At 44.4% G+C, this 20,748-nt stretch overlaps 1 protein-coding gene across 6 annotated transcripts in view; it reads right to left on the minus strand.

Annotated features, from left to right (window-relative positions):
* Positions 1–9,567: 9,567 nt before the first annotated feature.
* The window catches only part of GRK3 (G protein-coupled receptor kinase 3), a 170,485-nt gene continuing 159,304 nt past the window's right edge, over positions 9,568–20,748 (minus strand). For 5 of the 6 annotated variants that reach the window (XM_063623418.1, XM_055254259.2, XM_063623419.1 and 2 more), the window contains 3 exons: positions 20,491–20,627; positions 17,480–17,593; positions 9,568–16,583 (listed from right to left, as the gene is read on the minus strand). In XM_063623418.1, coding sequence (XP_063479488.1) covers positions 16,422–16,583; positions 17,480–17,593; positions 20,491–20,627 — 413 coding nt within the window. In that variant the 3' untranslated portion in view covers positions 9,568–16,421. The remainder of the gene's footprint in view (positions 16,584–17,479; positions 17,594–20,490; positions 20,628–20,748) is intronic. The other variant, XR_010117117.1, reaches the window with a different exon arrangement.

Raw genomic sequence — 20,748 nt, forward strand, 5'->3', positions numbered from 1 at the left:
CACCGACACACATCCCTCCCCGTTACTGCCCCTCCCCGACCCGTCCCCCCCCCACCCTCCTTCTGGGCCAATGTGATAGCAGCAGCTGAGATGACCAGAGTCATTTCTAAAATTAGCTTGTGAGCTCCAGGTCTGGCCAGGAGACGGCAGCCCGGGGTGGCCGTTGACCAGGCAGCCGAGACCATGGACATATTTGGTGGCCCCTGAGCAGGGAAGGGGACAGCTCCGGACACAAGCACATGCTCTCTCGTCATCCCTGTCCCAGGGCAGGCCACACACCCACACTCCCGCCTCTGCCCACACAGATAACTGGAGGCTGCAGGAACTGTTTGAGGAGGAGAGCTGGCCGGTTCTACATTCCGGGCGGACTCTGGAAGAAAATAACTTGAATGAATGCTGGTGCGTCGTGGTAAACAACCAGTGCACGTAAACATACCTTATGTCTAGGTAGTGGTTATCGCATGCCAGGCACCGAGGGCTTTCATGGACTCACTTAACATTCCCTATGAGGTAGGGTTTTTCCCCAGCCCCACTTTACGAGTGGGGAAACTGAGGCACAAAAAGTTAACCAACTTGCCCAAGGCCATGGAGAGCCAGAATTCAAACCCGGGCTGTGCTGGCCCTAGAGGAAAGAATCTTAGACACAACAGCAAACTAGGGGCTATAAAAAAGTGCTTTGGGCCTGGCACGGTGGCTCACGTCTGTAATCCCGGCACTTTGGGAGGCCGAGGTGGGCAGATCACGAGGTCAGGAGATCGAGACCATCCTGGCTAACACGGTGAAACCCCGTTTCTACTAAAAATACAAAAACAAAATTAGCCGGGCGTGGTGGCGGGCGCCTGTAGTCCCAGCTACAGGCGGAGCTTGCAGTGAGCCGAGATCGCGCCACTGCACTCCAGCCTGGGTGACGAGAGAGACTCTGTCTCAAAAAAAAAAAAAAAAAAAATCGGCTGGGTGTGGTAGTGGGTGTCTGTGATCCCAGCTACTTGGGAGGCTGAGGCAGGAGAATTGCTTGAACCCAGGAGGCGGAGGTTGCAATGAACTGAGATCGCGCCACTGCACTCTAGCCTAGGCGACAAGAGACTCTATCTCAAAAAAACAACAACAAAAAAAGTGCTTTGTCCACCGCCTAAAAGGAGAAAAGTACAGACTTCAATAAATTAGATAAACCATGCAGGTCCATGCAGCTAGCAAAAGGTAGAGTCGTGACTCAAATCCAAGTCTTTCCGGTTCCAGAGACCACAATCACCCCAGCATGTTACTGCTCCTGTGAGAATTGTCTCAATAATTGCTAAGTGGTGCTGCTCCTCTTTCCCCAGAGCTCATCGAGCAATATTTTCCCAAAGTACTCACTTCCGCCGAGGTCTTGAAAATTAGCATTCAATCAGAAGTTCATTGAAACACTAAGGGAAGGCTGCTTAGAAAATGGCAGTCTAGGCCGGGCATGGTGGCTCACACCTGTAATCCCAGCATTTTGGGAGCCTGAGGCGGGTGGATCATTTGAGGTCAGGGGTTTGAGACCAGCCTGGCCAACATGGTGAAACCCCGCCTCTACTAAAAATACCAAAATTAGCTGGGCCTGGTGGTGGGCGCCTGTAATCCCAGCTACTCAGGAGGCTGAGGCAGGAGAATAGCTTGAACCCAGGAGGCAGAGGTTGCAGTGAGCAGAGATCACGCCATTGCACTCCAGCCTGGGTGACAAGAGCAAAACTACATTTTGAAAAAAAAAAAAAGAAAAAAGAAAAGAAAGAAAAAGAAAATACAATATACATGATGTTGAGGAGGTGTCCCTGGGGCCGCCAGTGGAGAGTGGCATGGGACATTTAGGCCGCACCAGGGAAAGAGTTTGGAGACAGGTCCCAGTGAGCTGTTTTCTCCAGGTTGTGCTAGATCATTTGACATTGAAACAAGAACCTCCCTTCCCCCGCCCCTTGCTTCACAGGTCCTGAACCATCGGCTCCTGGGCTTTTCTGTCCTTGCTGTTTCTCCGATGCTGTTGGTCTGAAGTGGTAGAGTTGAGATGCAGAAATGATTCTCTGGGCCCAGGGCTGGAGCTCTCTGTAGGCCATGACCTGCAGTGATGGTTTGCTGACTTGAAGGGAACCGTCTGTCCCCAGGGAGTCAACATGGCATGTGTTTGCTCCATTCACCTGGTTGGTACCTGTGGTGGGTGGACTTTTGCTACACAAGACGACCAAGTATTACCTTGAGCACACTGTGATTTAGGGCAGCCCTTATAAGCAAGATTTTGTCACCCAGCTGAGCATTTATTGTCCAGTCTCCAGGCTTCATTCCCTAGGCTGGGGGAAAAGACGAGAAAGTGGAGGCTTTCTTATCAAGGCATCCAGAGAACTGGCTGCTTTGGGCTCATCTGATCCAGTTGGCGTGGTGTCATGGAAAGAGTGGATCGTGGTGCTATTCTGTTGGGCGTCAGGACAGTTCAAGTGGCTGTGGGTTTGTCTGGGCAAAGACCAAGGGAATCATCACTTTACACACCTGCCGTGGGGTTGCTGTTCTTCCTTTCCCCTGGAGATTTGGACTCTCCTTAGGCTAAGGAGTTCCAGATCCACAAAACAGCGAAGGGATTGTGACATTTTATATGGACAATTGACTTCTGTCTCTTGATCATCCCTTTTTTTTTTTTTTTTTTTTTTTGAGACGAAGTCTTGCTCTTGTCTCCCAGGCTGGAGTGCAATGGAGCGATCTCTGCTCACTGCAACCTCCGCCTCCCGGGTTCAAGCGATTTTCCTGCCTCAGCCTCCTCAGTAGCTGGGATTACAGGCGCCTGCCACCATGCCTGACTGATTTTTGTATTTTTAGTAGAGACGGGGTTTCACCACGTTAGCCAGGCTGGTCTCACACTCCTGAGCTCAGGTGATCCGCCCGCCTCGGCCTCCCAAAGTGCTGGGATTACAGGCATGAGCCACCACACCCGACCCCTAATTTTTTTCTTTAAATGTTCTTAGAGTCTGGGTCTCACTCTGTCACCCAGGCTGGAATACAGTGGCCTGATCACGGTTCACTGAAGCGTCAAACTCCTTACCTCAAGTGATCCTTCCACCTCGGCCTCTCAAGTAGTTGGGACTGCAGACATACACCACACCACCTGGCTAATTTTTCTAAATTTTTGGTAGAGATGGGGTCTGGCTATGTTGCCCAGGCTGGTCTTGAACTCCTGGCTTCAAGTGATCCTCCCACCTCAGCTTCCCAAAGAGTTGGGATTACAGGCATGAGCCACCACGCCCAGCCCATCCTTAATGTTTTTAATGGGGTCCTGTCATCTCCATTGCTATCAGGGAGCCGTGTGGGTATACAAGTCCCCCTTCGTTCATGGTTTCACTTTACAAGGTTCCAGTTACCTGCAGTCAACCAGCATCCAAAAATCGGTGAGTACAGTACATGAAGATGTTAGAGGGAGAGAGCACATTCGCTGTGTAACTTTTATTACAGTACAGGTATATTGTTATCATTGTTGACTTTATTATTATTGTTATTAATCTCTTACTGTGCCTAATTTATAAATAAAACTTTATCATAGGTTTGTATATATAGGATAAAACATAGTATATAGGGAGGCTCAGTACTGTCTACGGTTTCAGACATCCACTGGGGGGCTTGGAAGATATTCCCTTCATATAAGGGGGAACTACTGTGTGTGTGTGTGTGTGTGTGTGTGTGAAAGAGAGAGAGACAGAGACAGGCATAGACAGACAGACAGAGAGAGAGTAGCTGTCCTGTGTGCCCGTGGGTAGGATGTGACTGTACAGTGAGCATGGAAGCTTGTGAGTATATGTGCATGGATGTGTGTGTTGATAAACTGGAGAACAGGCCTATGTGTGTTTGTGTGCACAACAATCATGAAAGTCCATCCATGTGGCCACTGCAGGGCCTCACTTGTGTGCCACCATCCCTGTAGCAATGAAGAGAAACTGTCTCTGTGTCTCTTGAGGCTGGTTCACAGTAAACACGTGGAAACTGGACTGCAGCGAGTGCCTGAAGACCTAGTCCTGCATCGTGCTTTCCCTAGATGTCCATCTGTCTGTTTACCTGTCTATCCTCCAGCAGTCTCTAGCCTCCTGGTTCATTCCTGGCATTGAGTAGGTGCTCATGGACTCTCTGGTGAACAAAGTGATGAGTGAACAAAGGACTGCAACCGGGAGTGTGGAGGAGGAAGAGATGCAGAGAAAGCCCCACTGGAGCCCACTCTCTGCCCTAAGCAGGAGGTGGGACGTCTGCACAGAGCTCTGGATGTGGGCTAAAGGGTGTGGGCTTTGGGACCAGTCCCCATCCCAGCCATCACCATGTGCCTTGGGAAAGTGGCTTCACCTCACTGGGTCTCAGGTTCCCCTCTGTAAAATGAGATTCTTATCCTTCTGACTGTTCCAGTCCACATGGCCCATAGTACATGCTCAGTGGATGTTTGCTGAATGACTGAATGACTACATTTAGGTCTGTAAAAGGCTTTCCTACCACTGGTGCTGTCTGCAGGGGAGAGCCACCACTAAAATTCTCAGCAGTGTGGGTGCCCTCTCTCCCAGTGGCCTTCGTGTGTCCTGGGCCCCCAGTGGGTGGTCTGGCCTTATTTAATATATCCCCCCAAGTATGCTGAGGTCTCTGAGCTCTTTGATCTCTTCCTTCACCATCTACTGCAGGAATCCTGCATCTCAAGCCCCCTTAGCACAGGCTGAGCTGAATGGGAAGCTCACCAGCACGGAGTTTCATGTCCCTGACCCAACTGTGCCTTGTGGATCTGCAGCTCTGCTGTCTAGAAAACTATGTCAGATACATGGACATCAAGAAGGTGGTGATGCAGGCCGGGCACGGTGGCTCACGCCTGTAATCCCGGCACTTTGGGAGGCCGAGGCGGGCGGATCACGAGGTCAGGAGATCGAGACCATCCTGGCTGACACGGTGAAACCCCGTCTCTACTAAAAATACAAAAAAAATTAGCCGGGCGAGGTGGCGGGCACCTATAGTCCCAGCTACGCGGGAGGCTAAGGCAGGAGAATGGCGTGAACCCAGGAGGTGGAGCTTGCAGTGAGCCAAGATCGCGCCACTGCACTCTAGCCTGGGTGACAGAGCGAGACTCCACCTCAAAAAAAAAAAAAAAAAACAAAAAAAAGAAAAAAGAAAAAAAGAAAGCAGTGATGCAGGTGTCAGAAGAAGCAACAGGAAGGACCAAGTCCCCTCCCGCAATTTTAACTGAAACACCCACTCGTTCACTTTTGATGCTGGGGCTGGCATGACTTCAACAGTCAATGTGGTAAGCTCATTTCCTGGAATGGCAATGAATTTGGGCACAGCAACTACAGGGTAGATTCACGGTTTACGTGCTCTCTGAGGAGTTAGAGCCCTGGTCCCTACACCTGGCATCAGCCTTCAACCTCAATCCTATCTGCCACACACCAAGAATCTCCTATCATCTAAACCAGTGGTTCTCAAATGGGGCGGTGCGACGGTTGGTTGGGGGGGGAGTAATTTTTGCCCTGAAGGTACCTTTCTTTGGCAATGTCTGAAGACATTTGGGGTTGTCAAGATTTGGAGTGGGGAATATACTGGCGTCTAGCAGATAGAGGCTGGGGCGCTGCTACTTATTCCATGATGCAAAGGAAAACCACCTTCTCTCCAACAAAGAACCTGGCCTCAACTATCAATGGTGTTGTGGTCAAACCCTCTTGACACAGTTATAACCCCAGGCCCCTGAGGAGGGAGAGGGCATCTTGTCATAGCCCACCAGTACTATCAAAAAGTCTATACCATACACGCTGAGGGCAGGATGTGGGAGGAAGTATGTGTGTATTCGTCTGTGAGTCACAGCAGAAAAGACATCCTCAAATTGGTTAATCTGAGCAGAGTTTAATAAAGACAGTATTTGCGGCCGGGCGCGGTGGCTCACACCTGTAATCCCAGCACGTTGGGAGGCCGAGGCGGGTGGATCACGAGGTCAGGAGATCGAGACCATCCTGGCTAACATGGTGAAACCCTATCTCTACTAAAAATATAAAAAATTAGCCGGGCGTGGTGGCGGGCGCCTGTAGTCCCAGCTACTCGGGAGGCTGAGGCAGGAGAATGGCGTGAACCCCAGAGGGGGAGCTTGCAGTGAGCAGAGATGGCGCCACTGCACTCCAGCCTGGGCAACAGAGCAAGACTCTGTCTCAAAAAAAAAAAAAAAATACAAAAATTAGCAGGACTTGGTGGCAAGTTGTGTGCTTGGTGGCACACAACTGTAATCCCAGCTACTAGGGAGGCTGAGACACAACAATTGCTTGAATGTGGGAGGTGGAGGTTGCAGTGAGTTGAGATAGCACCACTACACTCCAGCCTGAGCGACAGAGCAAGACTCTGTCTCAAAAGATAAAATAAGAAATAAAATAAAATGCCTTTTATTGAAAAGACAGGCAATAATGAATGCTAGCGAGGATGCAGAGAAAAAGGAATCTTCATATACTGTTGGTAGGAATGTATATTAGTATAACCAGTATGGAGAACAGTTTGGAGAACAATATAGAAGTGCCTAAAAAACTAAAAATAGAACTGCCGTATGATCCAGCAATCCCACTGTGAGGTATATATCCCAAAGAAAGGATATCAGTATATTGAAGACATTCCATGTTTATTGCGGCACTATTCACAATAGCCAAGGTTTGGAATTAATCTAAGCTTCCACCAACAGATGAATAGATAAAAAAAAAAAAATGTGGTACATACACACAGTGGAGTACTATTCAGCCATAAAAAAGAATGAGACCTTCTCGGCTGGGCCCAGTGGCTCACGCCTGTAATCCCAGCACTTTGGGAGGCTGAGGTGGGCGGATCACAAGGTCAGGAGATCGAGACCATCCTGGCTAACATGGTGAAACCCCATCTCTACTAAAAATACAAAAAATTAGCCGGGCGTGGTGGCGGGCGCCTGTAGTCCTAGCTACTCAGGAGGCTGAGGCAGGAGAATGGCATGAACCCGGGAGGCAGAGCTTGCAGTGAGCCAAGATTGCGCCACTGCACTCCAGCCTGGGTGACAGAGCAAGACTCCGTCTCAAAAAAAAAAAAAAAAAAAAAAAAGAATGAGACCCTGTCATTGGCAACAACATGGAAGGAAATGTAAGACATTAGGCCGGGCGTGGTGGCTCACGCTTGTAATCCCAGCACTTTGGGAGGCCGAGGCGGGCGGATCACGAGGTCAGGAGATCGAGACCACGGTGAAACCCTGTCTCTACTAAAAATACAAAAAAAAATTAGCCGGGCGTGGTGGCGGGCGCCTGTAGTCCCAGCTACTCGGAGAGGCTGAGGCAGAAGAATGGCGTGAACCCGGGAGGCGGAGCTTGCAGTGAGCTGAGATCGCGCCACTGCACTCCAGCCTGGGCGACAGAGCAAGACTCGTCTCAAAAAAAAAAAAAAAAAGTAAGACATTATGTTAAGTGAAATAAGCCAGGCACAGACAGACAACCTTTGCTTGTTCCCACTCAGTTGTGGGAGCTAAAAATTAAAATAATTGATCTCATGGAGATAGAGTTGAATGATGGTTACCAGAGGCTAGGAAGGGTAATATGGGGATGGAGGGCAGGAAGTGGGGATTGTTAGTGGGTGCGAAAACATAGTTTAATAAATAAGATCTAGTATTATTTGATAGCACCATAAAGGGACTATAGACAATAATTTATTGTACATGTTAAAATAACTAAGAGTATAATGGGGATGTTTGTAACACAAAGAAAGGATAAACGTTTGAGGTGATGGATACCCCACTTTCCCTGATGGGATGTTACATATTGCATGCCTGTATCAAACTGTCTCGTGTACCCCTGAATATATACACCTACTATGTACCCACAAAAATTAAACATTAAAAACAACAAAAAAATGAGCCATTACATTTCCCCTCATGGATTTCATTAATTATACGCACGTCTAAAACTGTGTATGTGAGCACAAAGTAAAGGCTGAAGGTTTTATTTGGTGAATCTGATCTCTGGAAATAGCCTGAGTAATTTGGGCTGAGAAACTTTCTTTTTTTTTTTTAAGACAGGGTCCCACTCGGTTGCCCAGGCTGAAGTGCAGTGGCCCAATCACAGCTCACTGCAGCCTCCACCTCCAGGGCTCAAGCAATCCTCTCGCTTCAGCCTCTTGAGTAGCTGGGACCATAGGCATGTACCACCATGCTTGGCTAGTTTTTTATATTTTTGTAGAGATAGGGTCTCGCTATGTTGCTCAGGCTGGTCTCAAACTCCTGGGCTCAAGTGATCTTCCTGCCTCAACCTCCCAAAGCACCGGGATTACAGGCATAAGCCACTGCGCCTGGCCTGAAAAACTCTTTTTTAGAACTCCAATATCCAAACTGGTGAAAGTGCCTAGGGCAAGAAAGCCTTGCAGTTGGTAGATGGCTCTCCTCAAATTCAGTACATAGTTGAGGGGCTCCTGCATGCAGGAACTCCCAGTTTAAAGGGGGGACATTAACATGATTACTCATAATGCAAGGTAGGAGGAACCTAGGACTTGGAAGTCATTTCCTTTTTGCAGCCTCAACACGTCCCTTACCTCTAGTCAGAGACGGAGGATGTTTTTGGCTTGGATGACCTTTCAGGATCCTCTAATTCAATCTCCGTAACATAGGAGTGAGAAAACTGAGGGCCACAGAGGTTGTCCAAAGTGATGATGCTGGGAATCGAGATCCTGATGCTATTTCCCCTCCTTCTGGCTCCTGAAGGGGTGACTTGATTTCTGCAGCTCTTGAGAAGGGTTGGGGTGCTTGTTTGAACCCCCATATCCAGTTTCCCTCGGTTACGTAACACATTAGACCAAGGGTTCCATGATGGTTGTCGCCGCCTGCCCATGGACCTGGCTACACACTCCATAGCTCGGTCCCCTGTCAACTATTTTGCAAAATGGTTTTCAAATTGGCAAGCACAAATACATCCCAGGGTTACTCAGTGGCTACAGGGACCAATCGTGACTTCCTTCTTTCCTGAACTAGCAAAAGAGAGGGTATTCCCCACCCCCCCCAGCTTAAAGACAGGAGATACCCAGCCTGCCCTTGACCCGAGGACCTACAGGAAGACAGTCATGCCCAGGCAGCTGTGGCTTGGGGACTGTCATCTTGCATTTCTGGTTTACAGTGACAGGCACCATGCCGGGGGGGGGGAGACAGGGAGCATCTCAGCACATTTCCGTGGGAGCAGGGATAGGGGGCAAGAGGTCTTGTCTTCTGGGAGGGAATCCAAAGGCCCCCAGTGGTGGGCTGGGGAGCATGGAATAGCTTCTAGATGAGCCAGACCTACCGGATTTCCTCATCACCTAGGCTCTCCAGGCTCTTCGTTTGCAACGTGTTATTCTGGGGCACAAGCCCTGGTGTCTGAAACCCTGTAACTGTGCACTTGGCTATGCTCCAGCAACCCATCAAATCAGCAGAAATGCTTTCGGCAGTCCCCTTCTTCCTCTATATAAAATCAGCCTCTGTGTGAATTCCCCCCAGAGTCGGGATTCTTTCCAATCAGTCACTTTCTGATATCTTAACAGCTTGGTAAAGAAATGCAGCTTTTAATTGAGGGGAAAAACAGCACACGGAAGTCGATATCTTTGTACAGATCCTTTTTATTAAGATTTATATAGGCAATTTACCAACACAGAAAACCAGTCTAGCAGCTCCAAAGTAACTGTAAAAATGGTGGTGCTGATGGTGGTGTGCCCCGCACAGGGCAGGTGACCTCAGACGTGGAGCAGCATGTCCCGTGGGATACTATTTCAGACGTGCATTAGTAAGTGTATACTGAGAAGGGATTATAAACCTTCCCTGGCACAATAGATACAAAAAGAGATAGAACCAATGATATTTTGTCTAGGTACAATATCTAGATTTACAGCATCTAGTTTCCTGGCTTCACTTGGTAAGCAATGCACAATAGAAAACGGGTTTCTTTCTTCAAGGGTATTCTACTTTGCCAAGAACATAGTAAATACGTTACTATATTGATGGCTATGAAAACAGACAGAGACAAATGAGTGAGGAGGCACGTTCTCTCACAGAGACAGGACTTCATTCTATTTCACATAAATCTTTAAGGGTCCATTCAAATATAAGACCTCTTACAAAGTTTCAGTCATGTATGAGGGTGCTTACCTTTAAGACCCCATTTCGAAACCATTTTGAAATAGTGAAGGGGGGAAAAAGTCATACTCAAATGTGCTACTCTTAAAAGCAGTGTTTCTAAACACAGCTTGCCTTTTTCAAAGAGTGAAGGTGGCCTTTCTGTTTAGTGGTTTGGTAATCGGGTGCAATAATCAAATCTTAAGGCAATGGCAAGGCTGATGGTGGGGATTTGGCACAATAAGGGGAAGGAATGATGCTGTCCAGTTGTACCTTAAATCCTAAAGGTACTAACGACATGGAAGGGATAGCTACCTGCCCCACACACAGGGGCTCCTGGACAATACCGTGGCTTTAGAAACAAACCTAGGTTCTGAGGGAATGACACTGCAAAGTCTTACAGAAATCCTTTTATGAGATAGCCAGTCCAGAATAAAGCCTTTGGGGTACTTGCCAACAAGCAAGAAGCCTTCTGAAGAGGTAGATGAAAGCAGTATCTCATAGCAGGTTTGCTGCCCGATGTGACAAAAGACGTGCATGCGCCTCTCAGCACAGACCAGAAGATCAACTGTTGTTGAAGACAGTCCATGGTAGTGAGAAGAGATGTTGGCCACATTGCTATGTGCATTATTCCAATTTTATTGTATTAAGAACAGGAAGGACTGCCATTTCTTTAAATAACAAACTATACAAATAAAAAGGAGCAGAAATAATATGGAATGTTTTTGACGAAAACAAACTTACGGATTCAATAAATAATATAAAATGCTTTTGTGCTAAAATAGAACTCTTGTTTCTTATATATATATAGTTCAGTGATCTTTATGCTATCCAGAAAAAGCCAAATGTATTATAATTAAACATAGAAAAATACCATTTAACAATCAAACTAAAAAAATGGCCAGTGTTGAGCTTATAAACCACATATAATATATACATCATTTAATATAATTAACTAAGAAAGTAAATTTCAAGTTCTTTGTAATACAAATACACAATTGAAAATATTTCTCCATTCCCTACCCTTACATCAAAGACATCTGATATTTAGGACAAAATTAAAAATGGAAGCATAGTTACCAGTTTTCAGAGATGATTTTGAGATTGTTAGATACTGGAGAGCTAATTCTACTACATAAAGCTGAGTTATTTAACTCTAAAATGAAGGATTTTTTTCCCTATATGTGTTTGATGAAATGCATATAATCTTAACCCATTTTCTGTAGTTTCTTTGTGTTTTTAATAAAGGCAATTTAAAATTTGGGAGCCTGCATTTCTCAATCAATGCTAACACAGCTAGGTCAGAAAGACAGCCCCATTGGGACAGCTGTGGGGGCCTGCAGGAGTGGTAATCTCCGATATTCTGCTAAAATAAAACAACTATCTTAGTCCTTAAGGACAAAGAAAATATAAAGTTCATTGTGACTTGAGGAAGCCAAGGAGTACCATTTTAGAGTTCAAATTTCATTTGTTCCATAATAAACTTTGTTAAAATGTGACCTGGATTTTTAAAAAACTCATATTAACATGAATTTAAGTAATTAATTCAAGTCTCTCCAGTAAACTTTACATAGGAGGGAAAAATCATGTTAAATCTTTAGGAAAAAATTTAAACTGTTAATTACTTAAAAAAAATTTTTTTTTTAGAGATGGGGTCTTGCTGTGTTGCCCAGGCTGGTAACTCACCGTGGAAGTGAGCAGGGCAGAACAGAAGAGGCCTGTTACTCTGACAGTTTTACCAAGACTTCGATGGATTTGTAACAGTGTCCCCAATTGACCAATGGGGCAACGCATTCACAGTGATCCAGACACTGCCTCTCCACCTCGGGGGCTGCAAAGAGTGCACACACACACACACACACACACACATGGGGTGTTTTGGAGATGGCCTGGTAATGCTTTAGCTCTGGGTCTCCTGTGCCTTCATGGGAGGGTGCCAGAGGGTAGGCAGAGGCAAAGAACTTCTTCAGAAAGTCCTGATAGGCAGCAAATGGCTTCTGATTGAGTTCAGCAGCTCCACATTCAAAAACAAAGTGACCAAGTCTTAGAATAATTATCATAAGGAAAAATCTCCTGTTACGGGGTGGGGGAAAGAAACTTCATCTATTTTAACTCAGTTATTTCCTTGGTGCTTTATGGTGTAATGATTTTTACCAGCAACTTCTTTCTTCCTTCGCCCGATTTCTACCACTATTCTCTTTGTGACACCCAGCCCAGCCCCCACCTGTCACAGATCCCAATGCCCAAATCATCTCCCAACAAGTCAACCTCTCACTCAGGGTGGGAGGTGTTAATTCATCAAGTATCTCTGAATGACACAGAAACATTTTCCTGAACGTAACTGAGACAACACTGCATATGATTAAATCATACAAGAGAACTCTTATCTTACACCAGCACATTTCAAAGCATTTCTATAGGTTTACATCATGCAAAAGAGGCCAGACTTTGAGAACGTTGTTTTCTTCTTGATATGTTAAAATTCTGAAACATTAGAAAAATCAATTCCACTGAAAAGTAAAATGTGTTGAATTGGCCCAGCTACAAATTCCAAGTGAAATTTTAAAAAGCAGAGAAAAACCACACTTTGATCTTTTTAATCTAGTTAAATCCCTGTCATCAATTGGTAAACATTACTTTGTAGATGACCAATGTGGCCTTCAAACAATTGTTTCTAATATCCGTATATGGCATATGTCAGACCAGAAATCAAGCTACATCTTGTTTGCAACAAACAGACCATTGTTTGTTGCTGCCGCTGTCTTGAGCAAAATGCTTTCTTTCCTCAGTGCATCTCACTGGATATTTAGCTCCCCACCAACGTTTTTTTTTTTGTTTTTTTTTGAGATGGAGTCTCGCTCTGTCGCCCAGGCTGGAGTGCAGTGGCACGATCTTGGCTCACTGCAAGCTCCGCCTCCCACGTTCACGCCATTCTCCTGCCTCAGCCTCCCGAGAAGCTGGGACTACAGGCGCCCGCCACCACGTCCAGCTAATTTTTTTTGTATTTTTAGTAGAGACGGGGTTTCACTGTGTTAACCAGGATGGTCTCAATCTCCTGACCTCGTGAACCGCCCCTCTCGGCCTCCCAAAGTGATGGGATTACAGGCGTGAGCCATCGCACCCGGCTGGCCCCTTCTTTTTAAACATAGGACCTGAAATTGTCACGTCAGTGAATGGACCAATCAGAGGCATGAGCACTTTGCATGAATGTTGACATAATAAGCTGACTTCTAGAAGTTTTGTTGAAAAATCATACTTAAATATGACAAAGAAAACCAATGAGCCCCCATGACATGACGGGATGAATGAACCAAAGAGAATGTTTTAGGTTAAAAATAATGAACCTGGATTCACGAAAGTTTCTAATTTATTCCATATATATCTTACATAGCAGCTTAATCTATTATTTTTAGGCCTTATTGATTCTTTTGAATCATGAAATCAAGACTTATTACAGCATGATTTTGTAAAAATATCAACCTCAATTATTTTTCTCATCAATGTTAAAATATCCCAACCATAGAAATCTAAAATAATGAAAAAACATAGGCTGAATTTTGACCTTTTTAATAGTTGGAGTGTAATAAGGGTGAACATCTAGGAATTATGTAACACTTGGAAAACCTTCTAAAATATCCAAGTACTACTTGGATGGGCATGGTGGCTCACATCTCTAATTCCAGCATTTTGGGAGGCCAAGGAAGGAGGATCACTTGAGCCTAAGAGTTCAACACCCCTATCTCTACCCAAAAAATAAATTAGCCAGGAAAGGTGGCATGCACCTGTAGTCCTAGCTACTCAGGAGGCTGATGTGGGAGGATTGCGTGAACCTAGGAATTCAAGGCTGCAGTGAGCCATGATCATCCCACTGTTCTCCAGCCTGGGTGACAGAGTGAGGCCCTATCCCAAAAAAATTAAAAAATTTGAAAAAACAACAGCCAAGTATACCATGATGTTTAATACGACTGACTTTTCCTCTGGCCATGCAGGCAACCGGGTGCAGACACAGTGGTATCCTGTGTCTGGTCGCAGAAACACCTCCATCACAACATTTTGGCAGAAGACATTCAAACCAGACCCCAACACAACTGGTGACCACCCTCAGAAGCAGCTCAATCTAGTCTTACAAAGTACTTTTAATAAATGACATCTAGATGTACTTCCCAACCATATCATTAGAAATCAAATGTGAGTTGGGGAAGTATAAAAATTTACACTTTTGTTTGAAGCAAAAGGACTTTCAGGGCATTTTCCAATTCATATATCTTTTCTAAAAGGGAGAGGAGCCTTATGTTCCATTCTTAGAGCAGAAATTCTAGTTTTTGAAAGAGATGCGGATCAGCTCAATTTTAGAGCAAGTATGGGAAAGTTGAATAATCTTTCTGAACACGTTTGTGCAGCTCACGCCCTAGGTACGAGATATTAGACGCTAAGCCAAGACCCTGGTGGAGTCAACAGCAGGCCCTTTATCCTGGAGATCTAGAACAGGCATGAGGCCCAGCGCATCCTCAAGTGCACATGCTGAGAACCTATGAGCTTGAGAGGCAGACAGGAATGGCATCAGTCACAGCTAGAATTAACCAGGGCTGAGAAGACAGTCACTCTTTAGGAACAATGGCTTTTCTGCTTCTGGGGTGTGTGTGTGTGTGTGTGTGTGTGTGTGTGTGTGTGTGTGTGTGTTTAAATAGAATTTGAATACTATTCTTCCTTTTTAAATAAGGAGAATGCATATAAGTAGTACATCCCTCCTCCCACACTGGAAATAACAGAGAGTAGAAAATGTATGTTAATTTAAACCCCAACTAGTGGTTGAGATAGACAAAAAAACCCCACATTTTTTTTTGGCAAAGTAACTCTTATGAAATAATGGACCCTTTTGGTAATTTATCTTCCAAACTCTCAAAATAACTGCATTAAAAAGTACTTACTTTGCCCATGAACACAGCAAACAAATACAAAGATTTGGAACTGCTAAAAATATCAAGGACAGGATGCAGACAATTATGATGTCAAGTTATTTATACTGTTAGTAGTTAATTTAAAGACATACACTAAAACAACTCCAAGAATGGGACAAATACGTGGATTTGTAAAATTATTTTTTTTTAAGACTGATGACATGGGGGACTTCGCTGGTTCTCATAACCCAGCATCTATTTGGGGGTATCAGTGGGGCCTGGAGGCAGTGGGAGAAAACAAACTTCACAGGGCAGATGCTCCTGGGACCAGGAAAAAGGCTTCATGCCCTAAGGACCTCACTGTCGTACAGCCCAGTGCAAAGTATCATTCATTCATGACAGATGGATGACGACATGAAAGTCAATATACACAGTTAACCCATTTTGACACATTCATTCCTCAGCATTTTTTCAATACAATTCATCTTAAATTATACTAAGATGTAAAACAGACCTGGTTTTGTACATCCATTACTGATATGTCTCCCAGGGTCAGGCAGAAGGAACCAGAATGACTGTCACACAACTGCTAATTGTCGAGACCCGAGACGGACTCACCCACGAGTGCTCCTGCACACCAGGTACTGCTTGTCGACTCACGCACACCGGACTCAAAGACTTTTGAAAACTGCTCTTGCCCCTGAAACCTAAAACTCCACGGCCTGTCCTTCAGAATCACTGTAAATCTTTTCAATGATGGACGGATGAATGCCTTCAATGATCAGTTAATCCCATACACTTGGAGAGTACGTGTCCATCATTCCCACCTGGCTGAGGGGGCCGGCCCCCGGAACAGACTGGTCAGAGGCAGGGCAGTCATGTGAGTGCGGCTCCCAGAGGAGGACCCAAGTGCAGAAATATCTTCAACTTTAAATATCGTCAAAAAATATCTTCAACTTTTAACCCCAGGACAAGAAGTCAGTTGTGAAGTGCACAAAAGAAACACACTGTGGCTCTCCCATCCCCCAGCAGTATGGAGCAAAGACATAGAAAATCAGCAGTGACTAGACAGAAAATGTGGCAATGCTTAGGGCAATCTGTTACCCAACACTGAACATCTTTAAATTCCATCCTGGAAAGTCTAAGATGTGTTTGATATCAGACATAAAAATTTACGTGATAAGTAGGAGTCACTTCAAGTTCTAGGTTCATAGGTATCAAAGTGTGTAGCAAAGAAAAAGAACTTTTATTTCTTCAGTAGTTTTGAATGTGGACAAGTGTGACAAGGCAGGGAGCTGAGCTGACCCCGAGCCGAAGGGTCCCGACTCCTCTCGGGAGCCTGGAGGAGTCCCGGTAGCGAATAGATCAGATGCCTCAACCTCGTTCACCCCAAAAGGCTGAGACCCTGGTGTGTCCTCCGCGAGGACCCTCCCTGTTCGTGGGTGCTAGAGGCCGTTGCTGTTTCTGTGACAGAGGGATGGCTTCGGGAGCTCCACAGTGCCTGACCGAGGTTTGTTGAGGAACTTCGGGGCGCGACGCAACAGCCGCTGGGCCTCCTTAAAGGTTTCGTTCAACTCTTTCTTCCACTGCACAAACTCTGGATCACTCTGAGGGGGAATACAAAGGCAGACGTTGTGACGGGCTCACCCATTTGGCCAACAACGGTGGGTGCCCCTACTGATTACTGGCGTCCCTGGAACCCCTGAAGGAAGCACACCCTACGTGTCCACCCCCAGTGGCATCGCTAGCTGATGGGTCACGCTGCCACCTTCTCCAGAATCTCTTGAAAAGAGCAGGGAAAGGCCACATTAAAACCCTTTAGATGATTCCAGTACGATCCCACTTGGAGAATCACTGCCTTTAATTTGTTTAGATATTACTTTTGATTTCTAAAACAACTGAAATCTATAATAATGTAGGGGAATGAGTTTTGACAAATTAAATAATTTTTTAAATATATATTCATGTATGCAATGTAGTACTGATGTTAGTAAAAATGATTTTTTTGCATCTAATACATCTTTATTTCTCTAAATATGCTCTCTTAAAACACATACATACTAGTACACCAGTCGCGAAGTGTCCGGGAATGAAATTTGTGTTACAATGTAACTTCGAGGAAAAGATGGCATTTTCCTTTAGAGAAGATGGCATTTCAGTTTGCCATCTTATATTTATCAAAATATATAAACCTTAACATCAAACATGCCGAAAAATCTTCAAAGTTATAGAACAAATAAAATTCTAGGCCCTATTAAATACTGAGCAGATTTTCCAGGTAGAGTAATGACATTATTCCACCTACATCCTCCTGCCATTTTCTAATAATATTTGCCTTTTTAAAAATAATGATGAATTTGCTAAAAACCTTGTACTTTGGGGCTTTCTTACTAAGTTTGTAAGTGATAAAACATGGCATAAGAAAATGTTTTATAGCCAGGCAGCCAACTTTGCTGAATATTTAATTATTCTAACATTCCCCTAAGAAAAAATAAAAACTCACCTCACATTGCAAGACAAATTGCTTCCCTCCTTTTATTCTGAACAAAATGCATTTTTTGTCTTTAATTTGAGTTTCTTCCACAGACAGAATCTGTTCCATTGTCAGTAAATTTTGCTAACCGTAAAAACAGAAATTCAAAATTCAAATTATTTTGTGATTTCTTAAGTAGTAATACCAAAAACTACCAAGTTAGAACAAGTAAAAGAAGAAAACGCATTCGGTTTTCTTTCTTTGATGATATTCTAGAAGGGGAAAATGGCTATAAAGGAACACACACAAAAGTTCAAATCATAATGCTTCAAGGAAAACTGCAGAGAAAGCAACGTTTTGCTAAGGAAAAATGGCAAAGCTGTTCCCTCAACACAGAACTGATTTTGAATGATGATGAATCGCAAGCATACTTGCTGTGTGGCACACTCATATACATTCTGTCAATAACGTTGTGAGGAAGCAACGGAGCCACATATGATTTATGTGAGCCAAAGGTGTGTGGTTCAGTTTTAAGGCAGCAACTCAGTAAATGTTTAGTGATGTCAGCTTGTAAGCTAACAATATTTTGATAATATCCCAATGATGTCATAAATAGAGGTGGTTTCATTAAAAGATTAAAAGGTCTATAGGCCGGGCGCGGTGGCTCATGCCTGTAATCCCAGCACTTTGGGAGGCCAAGGTGGGTGGATCACGAGGTCAGGAGTTCAAAACCAGCCTGGCCAAGATGGTGAAACCCCATCTCTACTAAAAATACAAAAATTAGCCCGGTGTGGTGGCGGGCACCTGCATTCCCAGCTACTCGGGAGGCTGAGGCAGGAGAATCACTTGAACACAGGAGGTGGAGGTTGCAGTGAGCCGAGATTGCGCCACTGCACTCCAGCCTGGGCGACAGAGCGAGGCTCTGTCTCAAAAAAAAAAAAAAAAAAGTCTATAGTATTATTGCTTAAGGTGAATGCTATAGTGTCATGAGTTCCTTACCGTCTTACAGTTTTGGTTTTTTTTTAATAAATACTTCAGGAATCCTGAATGAGAAACGGCGCCCTGATAAACACTCAGGTTTCCTTTTTCCTTACTTAGACTTACAACTCTGCTCATGCACATTATATAGCTTCTCAAATAGAACACTAAATGTTGAATCTTTTAAAACCAAGCTCATTTATTGCATCCAATGTGAAACAAAGGTAAGTTTTGTTTTTTTAAGTTTTCAAACATCCTGAAAAGTGGGGTGATTTCCTTTTAACATGCCAGTGGGTAGCATAATAAATGTATAATCTGCCCAGGTCCGCTCATTACCTGGAAATACAGTGAGCTTTCGGGAGCTACTTTGATGCTTCCCACCCCTGAGTTACACTTCAGGGTCCCCAGAAGAATCTTATTAATTGGAACTTAGATCCTAGACTCTAATTTTTCAAAAATAACTTCAATGGCAGGAGTGATGGTTGGGAAGATCTTGTTTCTTTTCAAAGAAATGGAGTGATATGCAATTGTAATCATTCTAATTGAATGAAAACTTTGCCAACAGTAAACTAAAAATACAGTCCAAAGTCAAATACATGAGATTTAGGTGCCCTGTTTTCCACACTTCTGATCCCTGGAGAACAGATGCGTGATATTCCAACACATCCAACACATAAACAATGTTTTGAGTGTTTGGGACCATTGTCCTGCTTACGATGACTCATCAGGCTCCCCACCCCCCAAGAAAAGAAAAGATGCCTTCCACCAGGGTTGGCTCCTTCCTTGTTGACAAGCCCTGGGCTCCTCACACAGTAGGCACTTAATAAATGCTGCCTGATTTGCTGAAAGGTACAGTGTGGATCAGAAATTTCTTTTTATCTTGTTCACAAACATTAGCTCTCGAAAGGATCTTAGAGGGCAGCTACATCTTGCTGTCTGTTGTATGATCCACCTACAAATTCTCAACAAGGTGGAGACACAAGGAAGTATCTTTTGGTGACCTCACCTCTGTGCCAGGTGTCATGGCCTGGGACATTTTATTTGACCCAACTAGGAGAGGCTGTACAATGGAGAGACTGAGGGCACAGGACGACCTGGTCTGAGTCACCCCTCCACCTCCTAACTGTCCAGTTGTGTTTTTGGGTGGCAGACTTTCCTCTTCTGAGCCTGCTTTCCTCTTTATAAAATGAGAGTTGGACCCTCAAAGGTTCCTAAACACATGGAGTTTTTTTTTTTTTTTTTTTTTTTTTTTAACAGCACTTGACCTCAGATAAACATGCAAAAATTACAGTACAGTCATCCCTTGGTATCCACAGGGGACTGGTTCCAGAAACCCCCGAGTAGCATAATAAATGTATAATCCGCCCAGGTCCGAATTATACAAAATCCACAGATGCTCAAGTTGCTGATATAAAATGGTATCGTATTTGCATATAACCTTCACACATCCTCCTGTATACTCTAAATCACCTCCAACGTAAATGCTATGTAAACAGTCGTTAGACTGTGCTGTTTTTTTCTGTATTAGTTTTTATTGTTTTGTTATTTTTAATTGTTTTTTCCCGAATATTTTCTCTCCTTGGTTGTTTGAATCCCAGGATGGGGATCTGTGGATATAGAGGGCTGACTGCAGTTGTTATGATTTCTGTTTCCCTCATTTCACAGATGAGAAAACGGAGGCTGAGAGAGTCAATGTGATGTGTTCAAAGTCCCAGAGACACTCAGCAGTGGAGCTGAACACCTCTGTCTGACTTCAAAGTCCAGCCTGTCTTTTCTTTTTAGATCTGTCTAACTGCTCTCCAGCCTGCTTCAAATCCATCTGATGATGTGGTGCTCCTGACCTCACTAAAAAGCATGTTCTATTTTCAGGTATTACCAAGTTGTTCCTTGACTTGGAAGTTTAAAAACAAGTTAAAGTTTGCACATTACAATCTCATGTATACCAGTAAAATAGAATCACAGAGTTTCGGAGGATACTGTATAAAACATGTCAGCAACATGAAATAACCATATACCATTGTACGTAATGGGAAACATGCTTGGTGAGACTGCCTTAGACTTACCCGGGACTCTCCCTCTCCTCTCCATTCAAGTCTATTTGGAAAGAGGTAAAAATAGCGACGCTGCCACTGAGTCAGAAATGGGTTTCCCAGTTTCAGCATGTACCCGTGCATAATACAGTCCTTCCCCAGAGCGTAATCTGAGGAATACAAAATCACTAGGAGTTAAATAGGCTCTGAAACAAAATGTCTTAGCAGCATTATTCTCTGAAAAAAGAACAGACATACTTTTTGGAAAAAGCAGGTTTCTATAAATAGAAC

This window comes from Symphalangus syndactylus, chromosome 18 (assembly GCF_028878055.3).
Source record: "Symphalangus syndactylus isolate Jambi chromosome 18, NHGRI_mSymSyn1-v2.1_pri, whole genome shotgun sequence".
NCBI lineage: Eukaryota > Metazoa > Chordata > Mammalia > Primates > Hylobatidae > Symphalangus > Symphalangus syndactylus.